Below are 22504 nucleotides of genomic sequence, written 5' to 3'. Positions count from 1 at the left end.
AGGACACAGTATATGGTTTTTACATAAGTATTGATTTGGATCCTGATCAGACAGGTTTAAGCCCAGCAAAGATCTACAATTTATTTAAGAAATTAAAACAGACAGCTGATTAATGTGTGCAAAACACAAATATTAGAATCTGTCTTTTCATTACTACTGCCTAAGTAAGTACTTTGGTACATACTTTGGTTTGCTTTGTAACTGTGTTACATAACTTTTTTTTTTATATATATTGACCTGTCGTCCAATAGATACAGTTAATATGTTTGTATTTAGCTAAGAAATACTGACATTTCTTCTGAAACCCACTGTAGGCAATATGTGAAGAATGGCTTAAGGAAGGAAAAACACTAAAAACATGAGAAATTACTGTTATTTAACAAAAGAGCATTTAGAAATATGTAATCAAATTATTTCTCCATGCATTCTTTGTAATCAATACCTTCAGATTTCTTCATACTTTAAAAGAACTCTGGATTTTAGCTGTATTTTAACTCATCTTATATAAACGCCTGGAGATTTTTAGACATTCAAAGCTTCATGGTGTCATTCAAATTTTGGGATGTGAATTGCTAAATCACTTGATCACATTTTTATCTTTACTCCTCACAAACCACAAGTGATTTTCATCCCTGGGATATCTCAGTAACTATCTTAAACCATTACTGACCTTTAAATGTATATAATTAACCAACTCAAGTCATGTGTTATTTGCTGCAGAGGAAATAAGTCACGCTTTTAAAAAAATCAAACATTCCTCTAGATTTAAATTGCTTATGTTGCAGAACTTGCAGAGGTTTGTTGTGAGAGTGTGTGTGTTTTTTTTTTTTTTTTAAAGAAAACACAGTCAAATTTTCCAAATATACTCTCGGTGCTAGTATTATTTTAAAAAATGCAAAAAAAAAAAAAAACAAAAAAAAACGAACTCCATTATAATCATGCTCTATTTTGTGATACCACCCCACTCACAAAACCTTCAAATAATTGTAATCAATTCAGTTCATTTCAATACCACACTACCACAGCAACCTGGATAACGCCACAATTTGTTGGCAAACACTTCCAATCCACTTCACTTGCTTTCGCTTCTCCTCTTTAAATTTCTTTGTGGCCATATGGTTAGATAACCAGGCAGTTTATAATCCAGATTAAACGTTTCCACATTTTTCTTTTCGTCATTTTGCAGAACAAAACACTTTTGAAGGGAATATGATGTATTGTTTCTTTTTTGGAGAATCTGTGTGATGCTTATTTTTTCGGGAAATTGTTCAAAATGTATTTTCTTACAGTTAAACAGTCATTGAATGAATATTTAAAACGACCCAGTGAGCGTGGTAGGTATTTTCCATGACTACGGTTTTAAAATCGTCCTGATGACGCTGTCTGGTCTCCTCCGTCCAGGCTCAGCCAGCTGCCTGTGCTCCGTGGAATAAATACGACGATGTTGTCAACTGCTGTGTTCCTTGTCAACTGAAAGAACGGCTCAGTTGAGAGTAAACAATCCTGGATTTCACGTTAAATTAAGACTGGAGACAAATTGTAAGTGGCTGTTTGAAGTTTGCTCATACTGCGAAACTACGTAGCTAATATTACAGTAAGCTAGTATGGGGTAACGTTAGCCAGGTAAATAACCCATGATCAGGGCGTTAGCGTCTGTCATTTAACGTCTCATCTGCTGTAGTATTTTCGTTAGAATTATTGGCCATTGTGGTCGTATTTTCGTTGTTTTTATGGGTTGTCGTCGATTGAAAATGAATGGTTACACTTCATTTATAAGGGAAGTGTTGATACTTGTTTGCTAGGTGGAAGCTAGCTTCGTTTGGTAGCGCTAGCTACTGTATTTATATTTTTCGTCTTATTTTTTTTTATCAACATTTTGCTCTGCGTGTGTCACTTGAATGTTGCATTATATTTTATTGTTAATCTAGGAGCAGGCGTGAAATTAGCACAGCTGTTCGATAGGTGGTGTGATTATGTAATATTTTTCGTTTAGCTCTTTTAAGTTGAGCTAACGCTAGCCGTCTTATTTCTGCTTTTACAGGGTGGTGGACGCTCGGTTTTTACAATTGAAGAAGTGGACAGGAGACCGCGAAATGCCTCTGCTGTTTCTGGAGAGGTTTCCTTGGCCCAGCCTGCAGACCTACACTGGACTGAGTGTGGCTTTGCTGGCTGGCAGCATCTTCAGTGCCTATACTACTGTCACTGACCCAGGGTTTGGGGCCTTGGAAACTGATGATACGCCAGCTCCCTCTGATGTTGATCTTGAACATCTGAGCAATGCAGTTGGTAACACAGAACTGGCCAGAACTGTCTTGTGGTATCTAATTACAGACAGTCTCTTTGTATGGGTGAGTGTTATCCACTTTGCAACTTTGCTATATTGTAGTAGCATGTTTGTTTAAGCTAAAATTTAATGGGGGCTTCATCTTTTGTGTGTGTGTGTCCTGACAGGTGCTAGTGAACACATTTTGCTGCTCTTTGATGTTAATTGCAAAAATGATTCAGTATGTGGTTTTTGGGCCCCTCAGAGTCAGTGAGAAGCAGGTGAGTTTTGTGTTGCTATGGTCCAGTGTATTGTGTGTTTCAACGTTGCAATTTTTCAACACAAATGTTTTCAATTAGTACAACTCCTATGTTTGAAAGTTAATTTAATAAGATGTCAGAGAAAATATTCTGGTTTTAGTAAAACACAGGTAGATGTAATGCAAATATTAAACAAGCCTCACCCATTTCTCTGTTTAAGGTTTGCTATTTTTAAAACCAAAGTTTGTACGCGGATGTGCCTGTAAAGAAGTCAATGTTTTGGTTGAATCGTTTTTGACAACATTATGCGTAACTTTAATAATCAATATAGAATATTTACGCAATCACAAATTATGTACAAGTATTATGAGTAGTTTCCTTTGAGTGGGTTATAGTTTGAGAATCGCATACTGACCTGTTCATGGTTTTGTAGATCACAATAAACATTTGGGAATGGGAATCAGGACCTAATATGTCGCCTTGTCTTTTTATGTGTCAGCATCTTAAGGATAAATTCTGGAACTTCATCTTCTACAAGTTCATTTTCATATTTGGAGTGTTGAATGTGCAAACCGTAGAAGAAGTGGTCATGTGGTGTTTGTGGTTCTCAGCCTTGGTCTTTCTCCATCTCATGGTTCAGCTCTGCAAAGATCGCTTTGAATATGTAAGTATGTTCAAATGTATATGTTTTCACTACTTGACTGGTTGCTTTTGAATGTTCCCAGGGTTTTGACAGATTAAGACAAAGTAGCATTTTTTATCATACAGAATGGCCTTGGAATAATTTACAGAAATTTTCATAACATTATATTTTGTTATCAAAACTAACCCTGGTCAGGGAAATTATCATGACTATTGGCAAATAACTACATGTATTACTGATGCCCTGTGACTGTTCATTTTAATGCTATCGCTTGTGAAAAACACCACATAAAAGACGGCTGCTTAACAAAATGCCATTTGGGTAGATGTTACTAATTTGTGTATTTCAGTGATGGTTTGAATATGCAAAAGCAATGCCCATCCCTAAAATCTCATTTGAAAACATTTAGCACAGGCTAGCAAAATGATTTACATTGAGATTTTCTTTCAGTGTGTGTACATATCAGTAATGTTTGTTGCCAAATATAGTAATGAAACCACAAGACAGTTTGCTTGCATGGTGTATCGCTATAATGTATTATGTTTCAAAAGGTTCTAAGAAAACTGTCTGCCAGACAGGGGACAGCCAGACAGGCTGTCTAATAAATTAGACGAAAGAACTCAGGTGACAGTCATTCACCTTACAATGGTTTTAGAGATTGGTACTCTACAAACCTTCACATTATAAGTTGTTTTTAAAGGTTTGCAGAAACTCTCCATGTAGATGTTTGAACTCCAGATCTATTAATAGCTCAAAGCTCTGGGCTGTTTGCTTACTGATACAGTTTCAGTCCCAACACTGACTTGGGACTGAAACTGTACTGTCCTGTACTCGGACTTAAACCTGCTGTCCAGGTTTAAGAGGGCTATCGGATGTAATTCCCTACTAGTGTGAAATTTTATACAGGGTTTTTAATTGATATTGTACATACAATGGCAAGTTGACTGGCATGGTATGTTAGAAAAGTAGTTTCTTCCACCAGTTCTTATTGTGTAATTACTGTAAATTACACAATTTACAATTTACCGCTCCTTGTCTTTTGGGTTTTATTGTAGACTTGCTTTCACTCATAATGGTTTTAGCCTAGAGCTACTCTCTTGTTGTCACACCCAAATGCTCCTTGTTTTTTTTTTTCTCTTCATGTACGTTTTCAGTAAAGATCAGACATTCAGGTTAAACAGCTGCAGACGAAAGATAAGAACGTTTTTAAGTCGTGTGAGAAAATATTGCAGCCCACAAGACACCTGTGTACTTTCACGCAGCTGAGCTGTTAAAATATGCAGAAACTGATCCACTTCTGCCTTCCATGTGTAACAGATATTTAGATTAAGCTTACATTTGTATAACTTTATAATGTGGACCTTGAAACATTTCAGGACTGCATGGCTTGTGGGAAACATAAAATTGCGAGGTTTTTATTTCTGATGAGCCTGAATTACTTGTTTTGTAAATTCTTTTAATTCATTTTAACGTTTTCTGAAAGTCTTTCTAGTTGTTGTTTTTTTTTTTTAAAGCAGAAACCTCCAGTAGAACCAAGTTTGGGATAATTCATGTTCCTCAGTCAGCTGGTTGCTAAGAGGTCACAAGGCCAGGTGTTCTTTCTAAGGGGAGAAAACAAAATTTGTGGCAACAGTTATTACAAATCACCCATATGGTAAAACAAGTTAAATGTATGCCATCAATATTTGCACCTACATTGGGGGAAGGACAGTGGTCTAAAATTCTGTGATGTAACAGACGAATTTCCAGTTATTGGAAACACCTGCAGGGTTTCCCCCAGCTTGGCAGGACAGCAGGCTCTACTTGTACCCCCACCAGGCTAAGTGTTGTTTATTTTAAATTGGGTGTTTTATACACCAGTAACAGTAAAGACGGATTAAGCCAGGTGACGCATTAACCTGGGCACAAGGCAACGTGAATTCTGCCCGTTAGCCTCATGTGCTGTTATTTCCAAATTAAGATGCTTGCTCATGCGCCTCCAAATTTTTGCAACTTTAACATTTTTTTAACTGAAAAAACATGGTGGGCTGCTGGTGGACTGCCCTGGCGCCCCCACCTGGCGTAGCAGGTTTTCTGGGGGAAACCTTGACCTGACTGCAGTCGTTGCCATTACAGTGGTCCGACCAGGTTATGACATTTAGGGGAAATTTTTTATCTCGCATTGGGTTAAGCTAGCCTAGAAAATCAAATCATTTGAAAACTGCATTTTGTATTGACATTAGTTTGACATGAGTGACCTAAAAACAACTAGCTAAAAAAAGGGTGGGGGAAATCCCAACATACTAATGCTTTTTGTTTTTCCTGTCTGTAGCTTTCTTTCTCCCCATCAACGCCGATGAACAGCCATGTGAGAGTGCTGTGCCTGCTGGTCTCCCTGCTCCTGGACTGCTGTGGCCTGGCTGTGGTCTGTGGCCTGCTAGGAGCCTCCCATGGCATGCACACACTCTCCTTTATGGCTGCAGAGGTAATGGCCTTCAGTTACACCCCATTTAAAACATATGGAGATCAGCTTTTTTAACTTTAGAGAGCACGCTTTGTATAATTTGCAAATCATTTTAATCAATCTATATTGATAATATCCAGAGTTTTTCTTTTGCAGTGTCTGGTAATTTGACAATATATAATTTTGATTAATCTGTTAATGTTTGATTAAAATATTTTGCATGCGCTCAATCAATGCATTTAATTGTTTAATCAGTTCATAATGCTGTGAGATAGAGAGAGGCCTGTCATTTGAATAAATGAACTTGTCCCAGCTGTTCCTCCACTATGTGTTGCAACACACTGGGGAAATTAGTGCTATTTTTATTGGTTATTCATATCTAATTCAATGGCGACATCATGGAAAATATCTTATCTGTAAATTATCTCATTGCACCCCCTACTCTCTCTCTTGATTTACTTGGCCCCAAATTTTATGAAGATTTCTGAATATTTTCTCAGTTTGTTTGTAAAGCCAAAATGCAGTTGTAAGATTGGTAATGATTAGTATGGAAAGTGATTTACAAGAAATTACATTGTTGAAATGTGTATATATATTTTTTTTTTCTCAGTGTTTGTTGGTGACGGTTCGCACTGGACATGTCATCATGAGGTAAGTCGTTTAAAACCCCGACAGTCAGCCGCCTCGTCGTGGGAGCAGTACTGATGAAGCCCCAGCTCAAATTTAGAAATGGGCTAAACTTAGCAACCATATTTATTTTCTTCTGGTTCTGTTAGTACCTGAGGACATTCAGCAGAAACTTTGACATAACTTTTAAATTTAGCAACTTCCTTTCTTGCGTTTAATTATCATTCAGAGCTGTGCATGACTTTGAAGTGGAAAGAAAAGAATACATGAGCATAAGGTTGTTTTTGCTTGTTTTTTTTTAGCAAATATAAATCTGAAACATACTGGATTAAGGGTATCCTTTTACTCTGGCAGCCTTAATTAAAATTATTATTATTCAATTAAAATCCAGTATAATTGAATGCCTTAATGGATTTCCTAATTTGTGAATAGAGTTCCCTTTCATATGTAATTTAAGCTTTATCTCAGAAGAGCCGAATACAAACCGATTCAGATTATTTTTGAAATTATGAAACACTTTTGAACAAAGTCAGTGCATACCTTCTATGATTTTAACAGTTGTGTTTTACCCTCAGGTACTCCATCCATCTTTGGGATCTGAACCATCCAGGAACCTGGGAGAGCAAAGGCACATACGTCTACTACACAGACTTCATCATGGAGCTGGCTATGCTCTTTCTGGATCTGATGCATCACATCCATATGCTGGTGAGACAGGACATCAAACCAGTTTCTGAGCTGTCTTGGACAGCAAACTAAGAGATCGGGTTTACAACTGTATGAATAGAGGCATTCACTGCATGTTGAGTCATACAACCCTCCAGGTGCTTTTACAGACCAGGATCACATGTTCAAATGGAAAACTGCAGAAAACAACAAGTGTTCATTATGCGCTTTGCTTTCACAATCAACATTTTGTGCCCAGTACAGTTCAAAAATGTAATTTAAAACATTATTCTACTGTTCGTACCTTACCTATATAAATGTTCATCTTGTTACAGCTGTTTGGTAACATCTGGCTGTCCATGGCGAGCTTGGTTATCTTTATGCAGCTGCGATATCTGTTCCATGAGGTCCAGCGCCGCATTCGCAGACACAAGAACTACCTTCGAGTCATCAACAACATGGAGGCCAGGTACTGAAGCAAACGATGCTCTCTTTATTAATCCCGTTATTTAAATTGTATATTTCAAATGTGCTTATGATTTAACAAAAGGTGTTGGCAAAAGCATGGCAAAGCTGTGTTTGATTTTTCTGCCAATACATTTTATACTTTTATATATATATATATATATATATATATATATATATATATTGTAGATTGTAAAGAGATCTCTCAACTGTGCTTTCCTTTTCTAAAATTTAATACTTTAAAAAGTCTTTGTGATAAAACCGTAATCATGTCATTGTTAATCCTTTATCTACAGTATTTCACAATAATACTTGCCCTTACTTCATATTTGCGTATAATTGCATTTTGTGCAGGTTTGCAGTTGCTACTGCAGAGGAACTGGCTGCAAATGACGACGATTGTGCCATCTGCTGGGACACCATGCTAACAGCACGCAAACTGCCCTGTGGCCATCTTTTCCACAAGTAAACAAGCCAGTGTTTCTGTCTTTTATATTTGTTTTTAAACCCTGTTTTGGACCAGGAGATTAAACCTTTGGGATGAAGTGCTGGCCAAAACAGGTCTTATGCAATAAGCAAATGTATAATGTCTCCACGGTGGCTTTTCAGCTCTTGCTTGCGTTCGTGGCTTGAGCAGGACACGTCATGTCCCACATGTCGAACGTCCCTGAACATTAACGGGGACGGAGCTCCGGGTGGAAACCAGCAGCAGGGTCCTGGGTTGGAAGACAACATCGGTCCAGTAGGTGCTGCTCCAGAAGCTCGGCCACACATCAACCAACACAATCACTTCTTCCATTTTGATGGTAAGTCTGCCAGACACAGATCCAGCACTAAGTTGTGGAGGAAACCAAGACTCAGCTGTTGTTTTCTGTCTACATGTTCTTGCAGGATCTCGCATTGCCAGCTGGCTGCCCAGTTTTTCTGTTGAAGTAATGCATACCACTAATATCTTGGGCATGGCTCAGGCTAACAACTCCCAGCTTATGGCCATGGTAAGTTCTAATTTATCATCACTTGTACTTGCTCTGAGGTCAGTCTATTGTCACTTTTTCCTATTTTCAACACTTGTTGAAACATTTTCTTAACTTGATGCAAATATATTGATTGTTGGATGGCAAATGTTAAACAATGAGACCACAAGGGCATTTTTGTATTAATTATTTGTGAGATGTTTCTGAACAAAACAACTGGTGTAGAACTTCTAAGCTCCAACTTTTTAGGAAAAAATATTTTGTAGTCATATTGATTCTTGTGCTTCACCTGAAACTTCTAAAGAGAGAAAAATAATTTAGAAATTTTCCAGAGCCTGCTGTTTTTTTTGTTTTCAATTTACAAAACCTGATGACTGTAGAAATGTTTGCATAATAGTGAACTTTTGTATCCAATACAACTTGTTTGGAAACTTTGGATGTTTGTTTCTGAAAAGGTGTAATTTTTATATGTATAATATATTCTAACACACCTGAAAACCAAAATAATGTGTTTCTGGTCCAAAAGGCCCATCAGATTCAGGAGATGTTCCCTCAGGTGCCCTCCTACCTTGTTCTTCAGGACCTGCAGCTGACCCGCTCTATTGAGGTCACCACAGACAACATTTTGGAAGGACGAATCCAGGTGCCTTTCCCTGCGCAAGTTAGCGAAGCCATATTTCATGTCGAGTTTTCCATATGAACACGCAGGTTTGCTTTGTAGATATTCTCCTCCTGTTCTTATTTTCCTCTCGTTGTTAGGCCATAGAGCGCGGTCCGCTTCAGGGGAGCCAAGCAGAAGATGAGCAGCCAGGTCCCAGCGGAGAAGCAGAGCAGAACCCCAGTGAGTCAGATAACATGGAGGCCAGAGGCGGTCGCTTCTCCAAGTCTGCCGAGGAGAGGCAGAAGATGCTAAAGCTGAGAAAAGAAGAAATGCTCCAGCAAGCGCGCAGGTTGGCTTATTACATTTGAGTAGAGATACACATCAATTTGTTTTGATGTTGAAATAAATTTAGTGGAAGTAAAATTGTACCAAAAAGTGATTATAAAACATTAATTGCGTGTTTAATTTCTTTTATTTTGCCAATGAGCATCTAAAAAGTCAGATCTACATGAGATGTCTTGGGTTTCTGCCACGCCTGTTACCTTTTTCATGTTAAATTTACTTTCATAACGGCTCTTCCTGGCTCTCCTCCTCCATCTAGGAGGTTTCTAAACAAGGGTCAAGAAGATAATGAGGAGGACTTGCCCAGACTGGAAGAGGACTCTCTCGCAGAACTGGACTCCACTGTGCTGAGGCGTAGAACCATGGCAGCAGCTGCAGAGAGACGCATGCAACACCAAGAGGATCCTGCGCCCTGAAAGGACTTGAGCAAGAAAGTATACCACTTCATCATCCTAAGAGGCAACAAGACCTATTTCAGCCTTTCCCCATTTGGTCTAGTCAATAGTTATCACCTTTGTAAAATTCTTAATTAAAAAGCATTGCAAATATGGCCTGTGGACTGTTCTGGGCAGCCTGAAGAAGGTGAGACTATTGAAAGTGGCCTCTGCTATTCCATCCTGAGTATTTGGAGCATAATAGAAAGTGATGGGTTGTGGCAAGTCAGACTTGCAAGGTTGCATCGCCCTCAGTTCACATGCTACGCATTGCAACCACCAGCTTAGACAGTATCTGTCAATGTTTGGACTGACTGTCAAAAACTAGCACATTTTGCATTCAGACACATTTTTTGAGCGTTGTCGGAAAGTGTCATTTCTAGATGAAGCTACTATGAGTCTTTTTATTACTTTTGGTCTCTTGCTTTGCTAATGGCAGAAACACCATATTCCTGATGAAGAAATTCATCTGATCTATTTGTGTGTACATTTGAATAGTTTCAACTGTGAAATAAGTAGCAAAGCTTTCATTTCTTACCTTGGAGTAAGAGAATGTCACTTTAATATTGGTCAGCCTTTCAGTCAACCATGAATGTTTCTGTCAAAAGAAATGCTGCAAACAAAGTGTTTTTGTTTTTGACCCACAAGGGTTGTTCTGTGTTAAGTGTTATATCACCCATTGTAAACAGTTTGCATTTTGTTATTTAACAAGATGGTCAAAGTTTGGCATGTAAATCTTTTTCTAATGCTGATTTCCAGCAAATGGGGACGGATAACATTTTTTGTGCAAGTACACTGGGTGTTTTCCTCTCTTTTTAAAATGACCCTCAACTGATGAGCAGGTAAATGTTTTCAGTCGAGTGTGGGGGTTTTAAGTGATATTTATAGGGTATAAAGTTGTTTAGTCTGCAGCAGCTGCACTTGCTGCATGTTCCTGGCGGATGTTAAGAATCTTAAATACCTTACCTATAAAAAAAAATATTTTAGTACCTCAGCAAATTACTGGACCTAAAATGTTGTGCTCGTTTAACTCCTATAAATCGACTGAATTAAGATCTATAAAGAGACTTCTGGGTAACTCATTTGTGCTGCTATTGTGTAATCTGCAAACTAAAAAGGAAAACCTTAAGAGCCGCTAACTTCATTTGTTTCTAAAGTACACCAATGGACAGAGAAACTTTGTCTCTTGAAGCTTGAATGCGTTCCTGATTGAGACATATCAACAGACAAAGGAGTGGAGATTGTGGATCACTGCGGTGTATTAAAAAAAGACAGTTTCAAAATGCATGAAATGTTGACGAGCCATTTTGTGTCCATACACCAAAGATCAGCCCTAAAGCTTACACTAGAAGCTAAAGTGTTGTAATTCTTTATTTTGTATCAATTTCAGTTCTCTTGGTCAGGAGTGCTACATAAATATATAATCCAGAAACTGGAATTTTTTTCAGTTTTTTACTAAGCAACTTTAAAAGCCCATTACTTTTACCTGCTCATGGTTTCCTTTCATAACTATTACTAATTTAATCAAGAATCAGATTCTTTTTTTATTTTTTTTTGTGGATTGAGCTTTCCCATATTTTGTGCCTAAATCAAGGATGGTTTAGTTAATTTCTGTAAATTTAGGTTTTGTAAAATATGTTGATATGAAAGACTCAATAAACAGAGCTACAGCTTTTCAACAAATGTGTATTTTTTTTTTCTTTTTCTGTGTTTTAAAGAGCATGGTATTGTAAAATGAAATTCCTTCACATTTATTTTTAATGTACATCACCTTTGAACTTTTGACTCCAACAAAATTGGTTGATGGATGTCAAAGTTCCTGAGACTCATAAAAGGACACGGAACTACTGTAGTATCTATTTACTTTAGATTGCCGTAATTGGATTGTTTTGATGTCATTATGCTGCACCCTTAACCTCATAGAAATGTGTTGGTCATGACTGATCCAACTCGGTGTGCCAGCTCAAGATTGTTAAACAATTCCTTCACTCCAAAGTAATTTCATTGAGATGCCAGAGTGCACAGATCATTTGGAATTCCTAATTTTGAGAATCTCTGTAATCGTGTCAAAGCATGGCTAGATGTTGACCCACCATGAGAGGAGAACTGACTGTGAGCGACCCTTCGTTTGAGCCAAATGATGCGGATCCCAAACGAAGAGCCGCAATTCTCATCACTTCAGGATCTATGCCACGTCATACGCTGTTGGGCGGAAGCAGCAGCCACAACACCCACGGTGCTCTGCGTAAGTATGAAGCCCAGCCTCATTCAGAACTAACGCGTATCCCTGTTCATTATATCCGTGTGGGAATTCAGCTGGACAGTATCTCACTGGGTTTTTCACTGGTAAGCTAACAGTTCTGCTCGGTTATCAACATTTAGTTGTAGTTGTATTTTGTACACTGGGAAGTAGAAGTTCCTGGAAACGGCTCGGTTAGATCGGTTTGCTTGAGTTAAAGTGGCCTCGTGTAGGTATCAGGACACAAGTCATTGAAAGCTAACAAATTTTACTTTTTAAATATTTATGTCAGTGAAGGCGTTGTGTTATCAAGGATACGTATTTTACAATGTGCTACTGGTAGATTAGCTTTTAGTTATTGATTCACACAGTACATCCTTGTGTGGTCTGACTCATTTACACTTTAAGAGCAATAAAGTGTAAAACTACATCGTGTTAACATGGAAACTCAATTTAAGGCAGGGCTTAATCGGGAAAAGAGATGAACCACTGAAGACTGTATATTCTGGACTGTGCCTGGCCTCATCCTGGAAACTTAGAATCATGACTGGCGCGTCATGCTGTCAAAGGATGTGTGTTAGTAGTAGGTGTGACTGTAATCTTGTTCAACTTGTTTCGTAATCTTCAGGACCTGAAAATGTTTCACAGAAGGAAGCTGTAGTTCTCAGGTCAAAGTTTTGTGTCACCGAGCAAATATATTCACTGTCTGGACGGAACAAGTTGACATGTATGTGTTTTACAATTAAACTGAAGAAAAATGTATAAAGGTTTTGTGTCTTAAAATACCATTATTTTAAATTTGATGTCTGCGTGTCTTCTAGACAGAGATTGTGGAATGCTGCTGGACGAGACTCCACTTTTTGATCCCTCTTTGCTTAAGGAGTTGGACTGGAACAGCAACGCCGTGTCCTTCTCTCCTCCCATCTCACCAACCAACCCAGGAGATGACCTGGAGCTCAGGCCACTGTGTACAGCAGATTTTAATAAAGGTCAGTCAGGATTACTTATTTATACCTAAAAAATCTGAATACTTCATGAGCCATGAATCGTATTTTCAATTTGACAGGGAGATGTAATTGACTTCCTTTGTTGCTTTTGTTTTCCAGGATTCTTTCAAGTTTTAGCTCAACTTACCAAGACTGGCGATGTCACGCCAGAGCAGTTTGTTAGTAAGTCGCACTTAATGCTGCAAAAATAATTAACCTCTTAATAATTTTATCATCAGGGTTTTCAATGTCTTTGACTGCAAATCTTGCTACCACTATTAAATTGATTAAACTCTACATCTGCAGTATTGTCACACACAGGAGGAATTGGAAAAAAAAATTGTCATTTAATTCAACAATACAGTATATATTCATATACTTTATGGACTCATTACACACAGAATTGTATATTTTAGCAACAAGTGAGAATAATCTAGGTAAGGCTAGATGAAATTATACTGTAGTCCTTGGGTGTCAAACTCCAGTCCTCAAGGTCCGCTGTCCTGCAGTTTTTAAATGCGTCACAGGTACAAAACACTGGAATGAAATGGCTTAATTACCTCCTTCTTGTGTAGATAAGTCCTCCAGCGCCTTGCTAATGACCTAATTATTCTATTCAGGTGTGGTGCAGCAGAGGCACATCTAAAAGTTGCAGGGCAGTGGCCCTTGGGGACTGGAGTTTGACACCTGTGCTGTAGTCGAAACTCAGACAACACAGACTGATACGTTTCTGAAATAAAATCAAACTTCCTTCTGTGCACAAACTAGTTCCAGTTCTCCTGAGAAAGTGCACCACAATAGACCATACACACTGAGAAGTGGTGGAAAAGGCCTTGGGGAAGTCACAATATAAACATTATAGCACACATTGTATTATTAAAGTTTATTTGATAGGGACAGACACACATCGACATACACAAACTGAATAAAACAGCAGTCCCATGTTTGCATCATGGTGCAATAGCAACAGCTAATTCGCAGCACTTGTCCCTAGTTGGGCTTTTTAAAAAATAACTCTAAAAATTGAAGTGATAATCATTTAAAATAGCAACATAATGTATACAAACAGAAAAATGTAAAACATCAAAAATGGGTACAGTTCTGTTTTTGACATAACCAAAGTTTTGTTTGATTTTTGAACTTACTAAAACTGGTTACAGACTTTAAATGAACAGGAAGTGAGTTCCAAACTGCAGATCCTCTCACAGACAGAGCACTTTGAGCAAAAGTGGTTCTTCGAAAGGGGACCTTACAATTTCCATCCAAAGCTGCTCTGGTAGATCTGCTATTGCCCTGCAGTCTCTGTATACAATCGCTTAATGGTGTACGTGCTAGTCCATTTAAACACTTAAAAATCAATTTTAATACATTATAATTTAGAAAATTTGTAAAATCCAAAATGCCAAATTTAACCAAAATGTGACAGTGATGGAATCTAATCGGCTTTTGATATAAAACCTTTAAGGCCCGATTATAGAGACTTGCTAATGGTTTGAGTATAGTTTGATTAGTCTGAGACCAGACAGTAGCTCCGTAGGTAAAATGTGAGAAGATCAGTGAGTTCAAAAACATCTCTGCACAGTGAAGTGTCAAACAATGTCTAATAATTTTAAAACAATTTATATTTGATCTAACAGTTTTGCAGATTGTATCAACATGGCTCCTAAAATTGTAAAAAACAATTTTCTACAATTTTAGGGAAAACCATTAATTAAAAAAAAAAGGTTTGTCTTTTAGAAAGTTGTCCTGTTTTCTGTTTGTTCTAGGTAAGTTCAAGCACATGAAGTCAACAGGAAACTACTATGTTGTCGTCGTGGAGGATAAAAACCTGGGACAAATTATCGCCACAGCCACGCTTATCATTGAACACAAATTTATTCATTCCTGTGCCAAGGTACAACACACTGACCAAGAAGCAAAGATCCAGAGCAAAGAGCCATGATCTCTTTCGATTCTCCCTATCACCACTTATTAGTTACACATTAATGCACTGACTATTAGAAGCCTAATATTCAGTCGGCTTGTTTTTTCTTCTTTTTACATGTACATTGCTTTTCTAAAATCAAGACAACTAAATTTCACCTTGTAAATACAACAGATTCAGAAAAATGAACAAAATGAAGATCTGCTGCCTTTATTTTTTATTTGTAGAGAGGCCGGGTGGAGGAGGTGGTTGTCAGTGACGAATGCAGAGGGAAGCAGCTCGGGAAACTGTGAGTAGGCCTGTGCAAACCTGACAGCCCACATAGCTTTTAAACTTAAAGGGTAAATATTTGCTTTACTGCTGCAGTAGCTTTTAGTCAGAGTTTTGTTTTTCCTCATATAGTGTGATATCAATTTAATTATGGAATGATGAAGGCATTCTAAAAACTGAATGTTTTTCCCAAAACTTTAAAATAAAGATCAGACACAGAGTTGTTAGGGAGGTTCCCAAAAGTTTCTAGCAAGTACTGGTTATGGTTTAACATGCAAGAGCAATGTCCTGTACCCTCTACGGACCAATAAATTGTAAGTTGTAAGCATGAATATCCCCCAATGTTAGGATGTATGTATAGTCTGATGAAACTAAACATAAACTTTGTGCCACAGTTAGAAAATGTTTGACAGAAACATGACCAAAAATACAATTCGCAGAGTTGAAACATGGTGGTGGCAGCATCATAAAACGGGGTGACTTTTTTTTTTTTTTTAGTCAGTTGTAGTCTCATTATTACATCACAAGACCTGGCATATTTTAAGAGGTATTTTGACCTTTGACAGCCGCTGTACATAAAATATCTTGTCTCTTTCTTCTTGCAGGTTGGTGTCAACACTTACTCTTCTCAGCAAAAAACTTAACTGCTACAAAATCACTCTGGAATGTGCGCCCAAAAACGTGGCTTTCTACCAAAAATTCGGTTATACCTCTTCGGATGAAACTTACATGCAGTGCAGATTCTTCGACTGAGGAGAGCTGCAGCTTTAACCACCTCAGTTTTTGGGGCATGGACTGTTTTTATATCTGATATCAGCACTTGCGATGGGGGTCTTCAGCACTAGCGCCCTGGTTTGCTCTTGCCTGACAAGGTATTTTAATTTCTGAAAACTTGAGTGTCAGTTCATTGAAGCTCAGTTTGACAATAATCCGCCTGACCAGGGTGGGTGTTTGCTGTTATTTTCCCTTCATCCGTCTTAAAGAATGTATGTGTTGTCTTACTTTCCCAGAGAAAAAGGGTAATGAGTACAAAAAGGACAAATCTAATTTGACTGCTACACTACAAGTAAAGACAATCCTACAAAACATTAAATTTGGCTTTTATCATATGGAAAAAAGTAATGCTTTTCCCCACGTTACTTTTAAGCTACACATTCTCATTGTACAATTTGGCCTTAAATTATAGTTTTCTGCCACCAATTAATAGCAACTGTTGACATTCATGAGGAACCACCATGATATCTGGGTTTTGTTTGGGTTTCACTTTTCTAGTCTGATTGGTACGAAGTGCTCTTTTTCTCAGCTTATCGGTTTTGCTGTTGGGATCCTAGAATGAAGTTTTGAATACAAGAAGACTGTTAAACTATTTCCAGTGAAGAAAAAACATTTTCAAAGGCGGTAGTAATAATTTGATAAGGGTGTTTTTTTTTTTAGTTGGTTAACTGGATTTAGCATTAAGCATTTTGTAAAAGAAATGACAAGTGATTTTTGTAAATTCACTTTTATTTAAGCTTTTGTAGTTGAGTTTTATAATTATGCTTTTATTCTGGGGAACATATTTAAAATAACTTATTTCCAAATGTAAATCCAATAAAATATTCTATGATCAAGAGTTTCACATTTTTCTGCTATGAAATTACTCAACAGATGAAGTTGTTAGTCGGGGTTCTTTTTGCATGAATTACTGCATCAGTGGTATGCACTATGGGCACAGGATGCTTAAATCTCTGCTTCATTTTTAAATGCCCAATTCCTCTTGAGGCTAGTTCTGCATCTGTCTGTCACATTTCTTTCCATTCAGCTTTCAAGTCATGTGCTGGAAAAAAGCACTATAGTCATTAAAAATTGCTTCTTTTTCTGGCAATTTGAATTTGGTAGCTTTAGATGCAAGCAAAAATAATGAAAAACAAAACAAAATATATATATATATACACACACACTTTTTAAATCTAATCTTTGATTTGTGCCTGAACTCTAAGCATAAAGGCTGAAAAATGTTGCGGTCCACCAATTGCTGGAAAACGAGCGTTGAACAAAGTGTAGAAGTACATAAATAATGAAGACATTACTACAGTACTCAGGACTTGTTTTTATTAAGCAGTGTTTAGCATTTTTCTGTTGACTGTTAGGCCTTATTAGTTCATCACCTTATTACTCCTGAAATAAAGGCATAGCTACTCCTTTCGTCCTCCGCTGGGTGACATCTTCACTTCGCTCCCTTATGTAGACATCCCCGATTAGATTATTTTCACTAATTCAAGTATTCAAAGTGCATTATTGCAATACTGTCCCGCTGCAAATGCAAAATGCTTAAATACTATAAAACTGCAAAAAAAAAACATCAGTGCATCCTGCTCAAATAACAAAACAGTTATCCATTTTGACCATTGTTCACTAGTCCATGTCTCAGACATGGGTAAACTGTCCTCCCACCCTCTTTCCCATTCCCCTTAGAAAAAGTTCAAATATTTACATTTTTAATCCCATTAAAAATGTAAAAAAAAACATGAAGAAAAGAGTGCACAGTGCCACACAGCTTAAAGTCCGTAAAGCTCAGCTGTTCTGTGTTGCTGTGACCTGCATTGCTCCAAAATCTTCATCCTCCTCCAGGCTGCGTTTGCGACTTCCTGTCAAATAAATGTGATTTGGTCACAAATAAAACTTCACACCAGTCACATAACGGTTGTTTTATATGAAAAGACACAAAAAGAAAATGTATCATTGCAGCCAGCTTGGAAGAAATGTGGTCACCACTGCTCTATCAGCAATGATTTGAACAATTTTTTTTACAACACTGGTTAATTTTTACAAACCAGAGATGGTTCATCTTGAACAAACCTGGCATCCCAGCTTGTAGAGAGAACGACCTGCCCAACTCTATTGGTGACATCATTTTAATGGTCAGTTTGGCCAGATAGATTGCTTCATATTCCTGCAAAAAGAACCAAAATAAATCCTCATAACTACAATAACCAAATAATTCAGGTGACATTGCCAATTAGTGAATTGGCTTATACTCCAATTCACTAAGCTCGGGCTTGTCCCATACCAATACTGTTAATTTGTATTTTATTACCAGTTTATGGGTTCATAAACTCAAATATGTACTATGGGAAAAGTATCCAGGGCACATTTACCTATTCTGAGTATTCAACATAAACATATTATTAATTGCCACTGCAATAACACTGTACATTTTTCCCAACAAATTAAAAAATTGCACCAAACAAACCACAATCACATTAAGAAACCCAATGTATTTACATGTACACAATCTCTAGAATACATCAAAGGTGTTTTATTACCACACATCTCACTGTTAAACACATGTTAATAGAGTCCTAAAACTTATGCACATTAAATCATAACCATATTAAGATTTTTAAGTATGCTAACATACTTGCTAACTGCATATATCAGGTTTAATCGTGTCTTACCTGCAGTTGGTGGACAAAACCTACGTTGGGGTTGATGCAAAATCTCCTCTCCTGTACGTAGCTGAATGCATCCCTGCAGTTACAATCACAGTTAATCCGAAAGCTTTATAAACTGCACCGATGAAGACTTTGTGGCAAGAGCCGTAGGTGGCAGCTCTTGTTTACTGGAAACAAATTACCTGTACTTCATCCCAAATGTTTCCATAAGGTAGGCAATCACTAAGGCAGCACTACAAGAAGCAAACATAGTAATGTTACTTAGACAGATGATTCAATTTTATTTTCTGAATAAAAAACTACTGATCAGTGAAGATGTAAAACATTACATAGCTAAAAATGTTTTAGTTCATAATAAGAATCTGTTTTTTTAATCTACCTAAAATTCTAATATACATAGATTATATTTAAATGTTGTAAACCATACTCTAATATCAACAGAGATAAAACCTGGAAAAATGTCATTTGAATTAGTGAGTTTCTTCTTAAATATTTATCAAAATGTTTAATTTTTATTTTTAAATCTATTTCATTTTCTTGATGCACCAAGGGTGGGAAGATATCACTGAAATACATATCACAATATAAACATATCAGTCAATATCAATAATTATTGTTTTTTTATTTTAAATATCTGAAATACTAAACTGGTAGTGTGATATTTCCTATTTTTAAGCAGTTATGAGAGCAAACATTAAACTTCTACTGCCAAAGTTACTCAACAGGTTGTTGCTAGGTAACCGAAGACTGAGTGAGTTAGTTGATGCCATCAACCTTGCTCAGCTGGCTGTGAGAGGTTGAGCAGCTGAAGTCTTTCCTCTGCCTACATCCCCCAGAATGCTGTGTGGTTCTGGGCCAGAGTTCAGTAAAATTATTGAATACTGAAACAGAGGCATTATGTATTGACATTGATCATGTGTCTATATACATATTCTGTTTTTGATTTGCTGTCCAGCCCTTCATGCACCTTCACTTTGGGAGCCTCTTGTGTTTTTTTGGCCTAAAATTACACACATACAACAAAGTAATGCCTCACCTTCTCGATATCCCTGCATTACCATGAACCAGCACTTTTCCTACAGGAGCAAAACACAGGTCACTTAATTGAACAGAAAAATATTTAAAGCATAACAAACAGCAAGGAAACTTACCATCTGTTGCCAAGCAGCTATCAATAAACTCTTTAGTCTGCAAAAAGGAAATAAGAGACAGTATATTGTAAATGCCAATGCTCTTTGAGTGAATAAAATGTTTTTTTTTCTACAAGGCCAAACCTAATCCATGACTTACCATAGGAAAAAAACGAATTATATTTTCTACTGGATTGTCAGCAATATCTAAAACAAGATATCTGCAAGAAATATATGAAATTATTGTCACTCAAACAATAAGCATACATAGCATTCTGAGCATATTATATGTGTGTTACCTTACCTAAATCTATGAGAGAAATTGGGTTTGATAAAATTGGCTTCAATGTCTTGGCGAACACAAATGATGTGTGTTATGCCGTGTCTCTCAAGAGTTGGCAGCTAGAAGAAGACAAAACAGAACAGTGAGAGGTACAATTAAAATCAGGTTTATTTTCTTTTAGAAATACATGTGTTCATTTGGATGATTCTTCATAGTATTACCTTGCTTTTCATTGCAGCAGAGTAGGGCCCTAAAAACAGTCCAGGTAAAATCTCCTGAACAGAAATATACATAATGACACACCATCAGCAAAAACATATTTCATGGTTTAGCTGCTACGCTGCACACCAAGTACAGCAGAGCGGTGCTTGTCTGACAGGCGGTTTGGTAAGATTCCTATCTTTTAATATCACATTTATGAGGAAACTAAAATGAACATAAATTAAATGATGCTTTGCAGACAAAACGCTGATCAGGCATAACATTATGACCACTGAGGAGTAAAGGTTGCCCTGTCCAGTCTGAGTAATCTGCTGATAGAACCAACAATGGGCACAAGAGCTCCAGAACCGGACAAAGGTGCAATAGAAGAAGGTGGCTTTCATTTTCTGTTCAATCATGTAGACAGCGGAGTACATTGCTTTTCTGGGAAACACACCATACACTAACAAGGAGGATTTTAACTATGTAACCCAGAATGTTCTGATTTAGCCTTGTATGGTTTTAATAACAAAAAAAAAAAAAAGAGAAGAAGGCCATTTTATGTAAATACACTGGCTGAGTCATAACTCCTCCCTCTGCAGGCATTTTAATGACTGTCCAGGACATCCAGTGAATGTGGGAGAGAGGCTCCTGTTGCAATAAAAAGCTGTGATTACAAAAATAAAACTACAATTGCTAACCGCGATGCTATCCCAGCGATTAGACTTCTGTAAATGTACTACATAATGGTCTAAATATCTAACTAATTTTACAGGGATTTGCCAAAATATAAAACTCTCACTTCTGAAGTGATTGCTCCTGTTGTCACAATTACAGCCTGGCATCAACCCTGAGACAAATTTTTAATTACTTCAAAGTTAGCATGGACTACTAGATCCACTGTTGACATGTCACTAAGGAAAATCATCTCTGCTGTATGACAGTCATGAGACTGTCATACAGCAACATTCTTCAATCAGAAGCCTCTTAGATTTGTTGCAATGACTGACTGCTACTGGATCCCCACAGCATCCCCATCTACAAAGACTCTTTGAAGATACTTTAATGAAATTAGTAGCACCAACATTTAATTTCTCTTTGGGATAAATAAAGTATTTTTAAACTGAATTTGAATTAAAGTGAATGTTTTTTAGCTGCAGTATAGGAACCAACAGACTATTAGGCAAATGGCTATAATGTTATACCTAATCTTAATCGGTGAACATTGAACATATTGCTATATACCCACTCATTATTTAGGTAAATGAGGTAGACAAATTAAAGTAAAATACTAGACTTTGACATAAAATAAATGTGTAGCTTCTAGCTACGCAAAATAAAGTGTTTGTTTAGGCTTAAAAACCTTTTGTGAATTTCCCACATGCAGTAATGTAACATACCTGCATGTCTCTTCTCATCGGATAAGCCCAGTCCTGCAACAGGAAGATGTATAAGCACATTTAGAGCCTCAGAGGACAATTACTCCAACTTTATGTTGATGTGTGCATTCGCGGCTAATGCCTGTTAGCTTCTCGGTGTTGATTACGTCAAGAAATCCATCAACATTAACGGTTTTAAACACAAACAGTTTGTCGTGTATCAACAACACTTGGTCATATCCGCAAAATGTCCCACAAAAAGGCCATATGAGCGTATATTTTCTCCTGCTGAAAAATAAGGCTGTTTGTTAGCTTGGGTTAGCTGCTCACAGGCAGTGTACGCTAGGCAAGCTGATGGTCTCTCACCAGAAGCTCCTCCTTGGTCGCGGGTAGAGACGGAAACTGCAGTTTGTTTTCCTCCTCCATTCTGCCGTGTGTTCCGGCTTCACCGGCTGAAAAGATGATTTTCTTGTCACAGTGGGGTTAGCTGGATAAACGATACAATTTGTGAAGAGGCTCAACGTGCGAGTCCGCCATGCTGTTACCTGACAACAGTGTCACGTGACCCTTCAGCCGACGGCAAGAAGGAGGGGAAGAAGAGCAAAGATGGAATAAAGGGAGGTGGGAATGGCGACATCTAGTGGCCATTGCACGAAAAACGGACACACACGCCGCTTGTAAAGTTACACAAAAAGAAATTAACAGTAATATTGGTTTATTTAGCCTGTCATAGAGAGAGAAAAATGGGCCAGCAACAGACTCCATGTATATCTTAAAAAAAAACGTTCTTTTAAATACTGACCTCTGGTATTTTGTTTATCTTGTGTCTTTCATTTCTTCGTCTTTAACTTCTGTGTCAGCAGCTTTCAAGTAGCTATTTACATTTCTTTGTAGGACACAGAAAAACACTTAAGCTTCAAAGTTCACACAGATCTGCTTG

At 37.4% G+C, this 22504-nt stretch overlaps 3 protein-coding genes across 7 annotated transcripts; 2 read left to right on the top strand and 1 right to left on the bottom strand.

The window, feature by feature from the left end:
- Nucleotides 1-1153: 1153 nt before the first annotated feature.
- Nucleotides 1154-11401, top strand: amfra (autocrine motility factor receptor a). Of its 2 annotated transcripts, none has more exons than XM_088004383.1 (14): nucleotides 1154-1539; nucleotides 2042-2348; nucleotides 2452-2544; nucleotides 3023-3187; nucleotides 5478-5630; nucleotides 6220-6260; nucleotides 6812-6944; nucleotides 7238-7371; nucleotides 7722-7832; nucleotides 7977-8173; nucleotides 8259-8362; nucleotides 8868-8984; nucleotides 9101-9291; nucleotides 9544-11401. In XM_088004383.1, exons 2-14 carry the CDS (start codon nucleotides 2094-2096, stop codon nucleotides 9698-9700), a joined length of 1851 nt encoding a protein of 616 aa, XP_087860509.1. In that variant the 5' UTR covers nucleotides 1154-1539; nucleotides 2042-2093; the 3' UTR covers nucleotides 9701-11401. The 2 variants fall into 2 exon arrangements, with proteins under 2 accessions (XP_087860509.1, XP_014827409.1); XM_014971923.2 differs by having other exon boundaries at nucleotides 1161-1539; nucleotides 8868-9002.
- Nucleotides 11402-11886: 485 nt separating this feature from the next.
- On the top strand, nucleotides 11887-16747 carry gnpnat1 (glucosamine-phosphate N-acetyltransferase 1). 4 transcript variants are annotated; one of them, XM_014971927.2, is made up of 7 exons: nucleotides 11975-12064; nucleotides 12586-12684; nucleotides 12779-12946; nucleotides 13064-13126; nucleotides 14710-14837; nucleotides 15095-15156; nucleotides 15743-16747. In XM_014971927.2, exons 3-7 carry the CDS (start codon nucleotides 12793-12795, stop codon nucleotides 15888-15890), a joined length of 555 nt encoding a protein of 184 aa, XP_014827413.1. In that variant the 5' UTR covers nucleotides 11975-12064; nucleotides 12586-12684; nucleotides 12779-12792; the 3' UTR covers nucleotides 15891-16747. The 4 variants fall into 4 exon arrangements, with proteins under 4 accessions (XP_014827412.1, XP_014827414.1, XP_014827413.1 ...); XM_014971926.2 differs by lacking the exons at nucleotides 11975-12064; nucleotides 12586-12684 and adding an exon at nucleotides 11887-11963; XM_014971928.2 differs by lacking the exon at nucleotides 12586-12684 and having other exon boundaries at nucleotides 11943-12064.
- A 459-nt stretch (nucleotides 16748-17206) lies between these two features.
- Nucleotides 17207-22148, bottom strand: styx (serine/threonine/tyrosine interacting protein). Its single transcript, XM_014971931.2, has 11 exons — nucleotides 21931-22148; nucleotides 21586-21618; nucleotides 20206-20259; nucleotides 20006-20103; nucleotides 19862-19922; nucleotides 19723-19759; nucleotides 19608-19647; nucleotides 18754-18804; nucleotides 18575-18647; nucleotides 17976-18069; nucleotides 17207-17764 (listed from the first exon to the last, which is right to left on the bottom strand). The coding sequence occupies exons 1-11, from the start codon at nucleotides 21988-21990 to the stop codon at nucleotides 17691-17693; spliced, it is 675 nt and encodes a 224-aa protein (XP_014827417.1). The 5' UTR covers nucleotides 21991-22148; the 3' UTR covers nucleotides 17207-17690.
- Nucleotides 22149-22504: the final 356 nt, after the last annotated feature.

The sequence above is a fragment of the Poecilia mexicana genome, unplaced genomic scaffold (genome assembly GCF_051168715.1).
Source record: "Poecilia mexicana isolate PSO_F unplaced genomic scaffold, ASM5116871v1 scaffold_3, whole genome shotgun sequence".
Classification (NCBI taxonomy): domain Eukaryota; kingdom Metazoa; phylum Chordata; class Actinopteri; order Cyprinodontiformes; family Poeciliidae; genus Poecilia; species Poecilia mexicana.
Note: the sequence above shows the minus strand (reverse complement) of the source record. Positions and strands in the feature narration are given on the sequence as shown.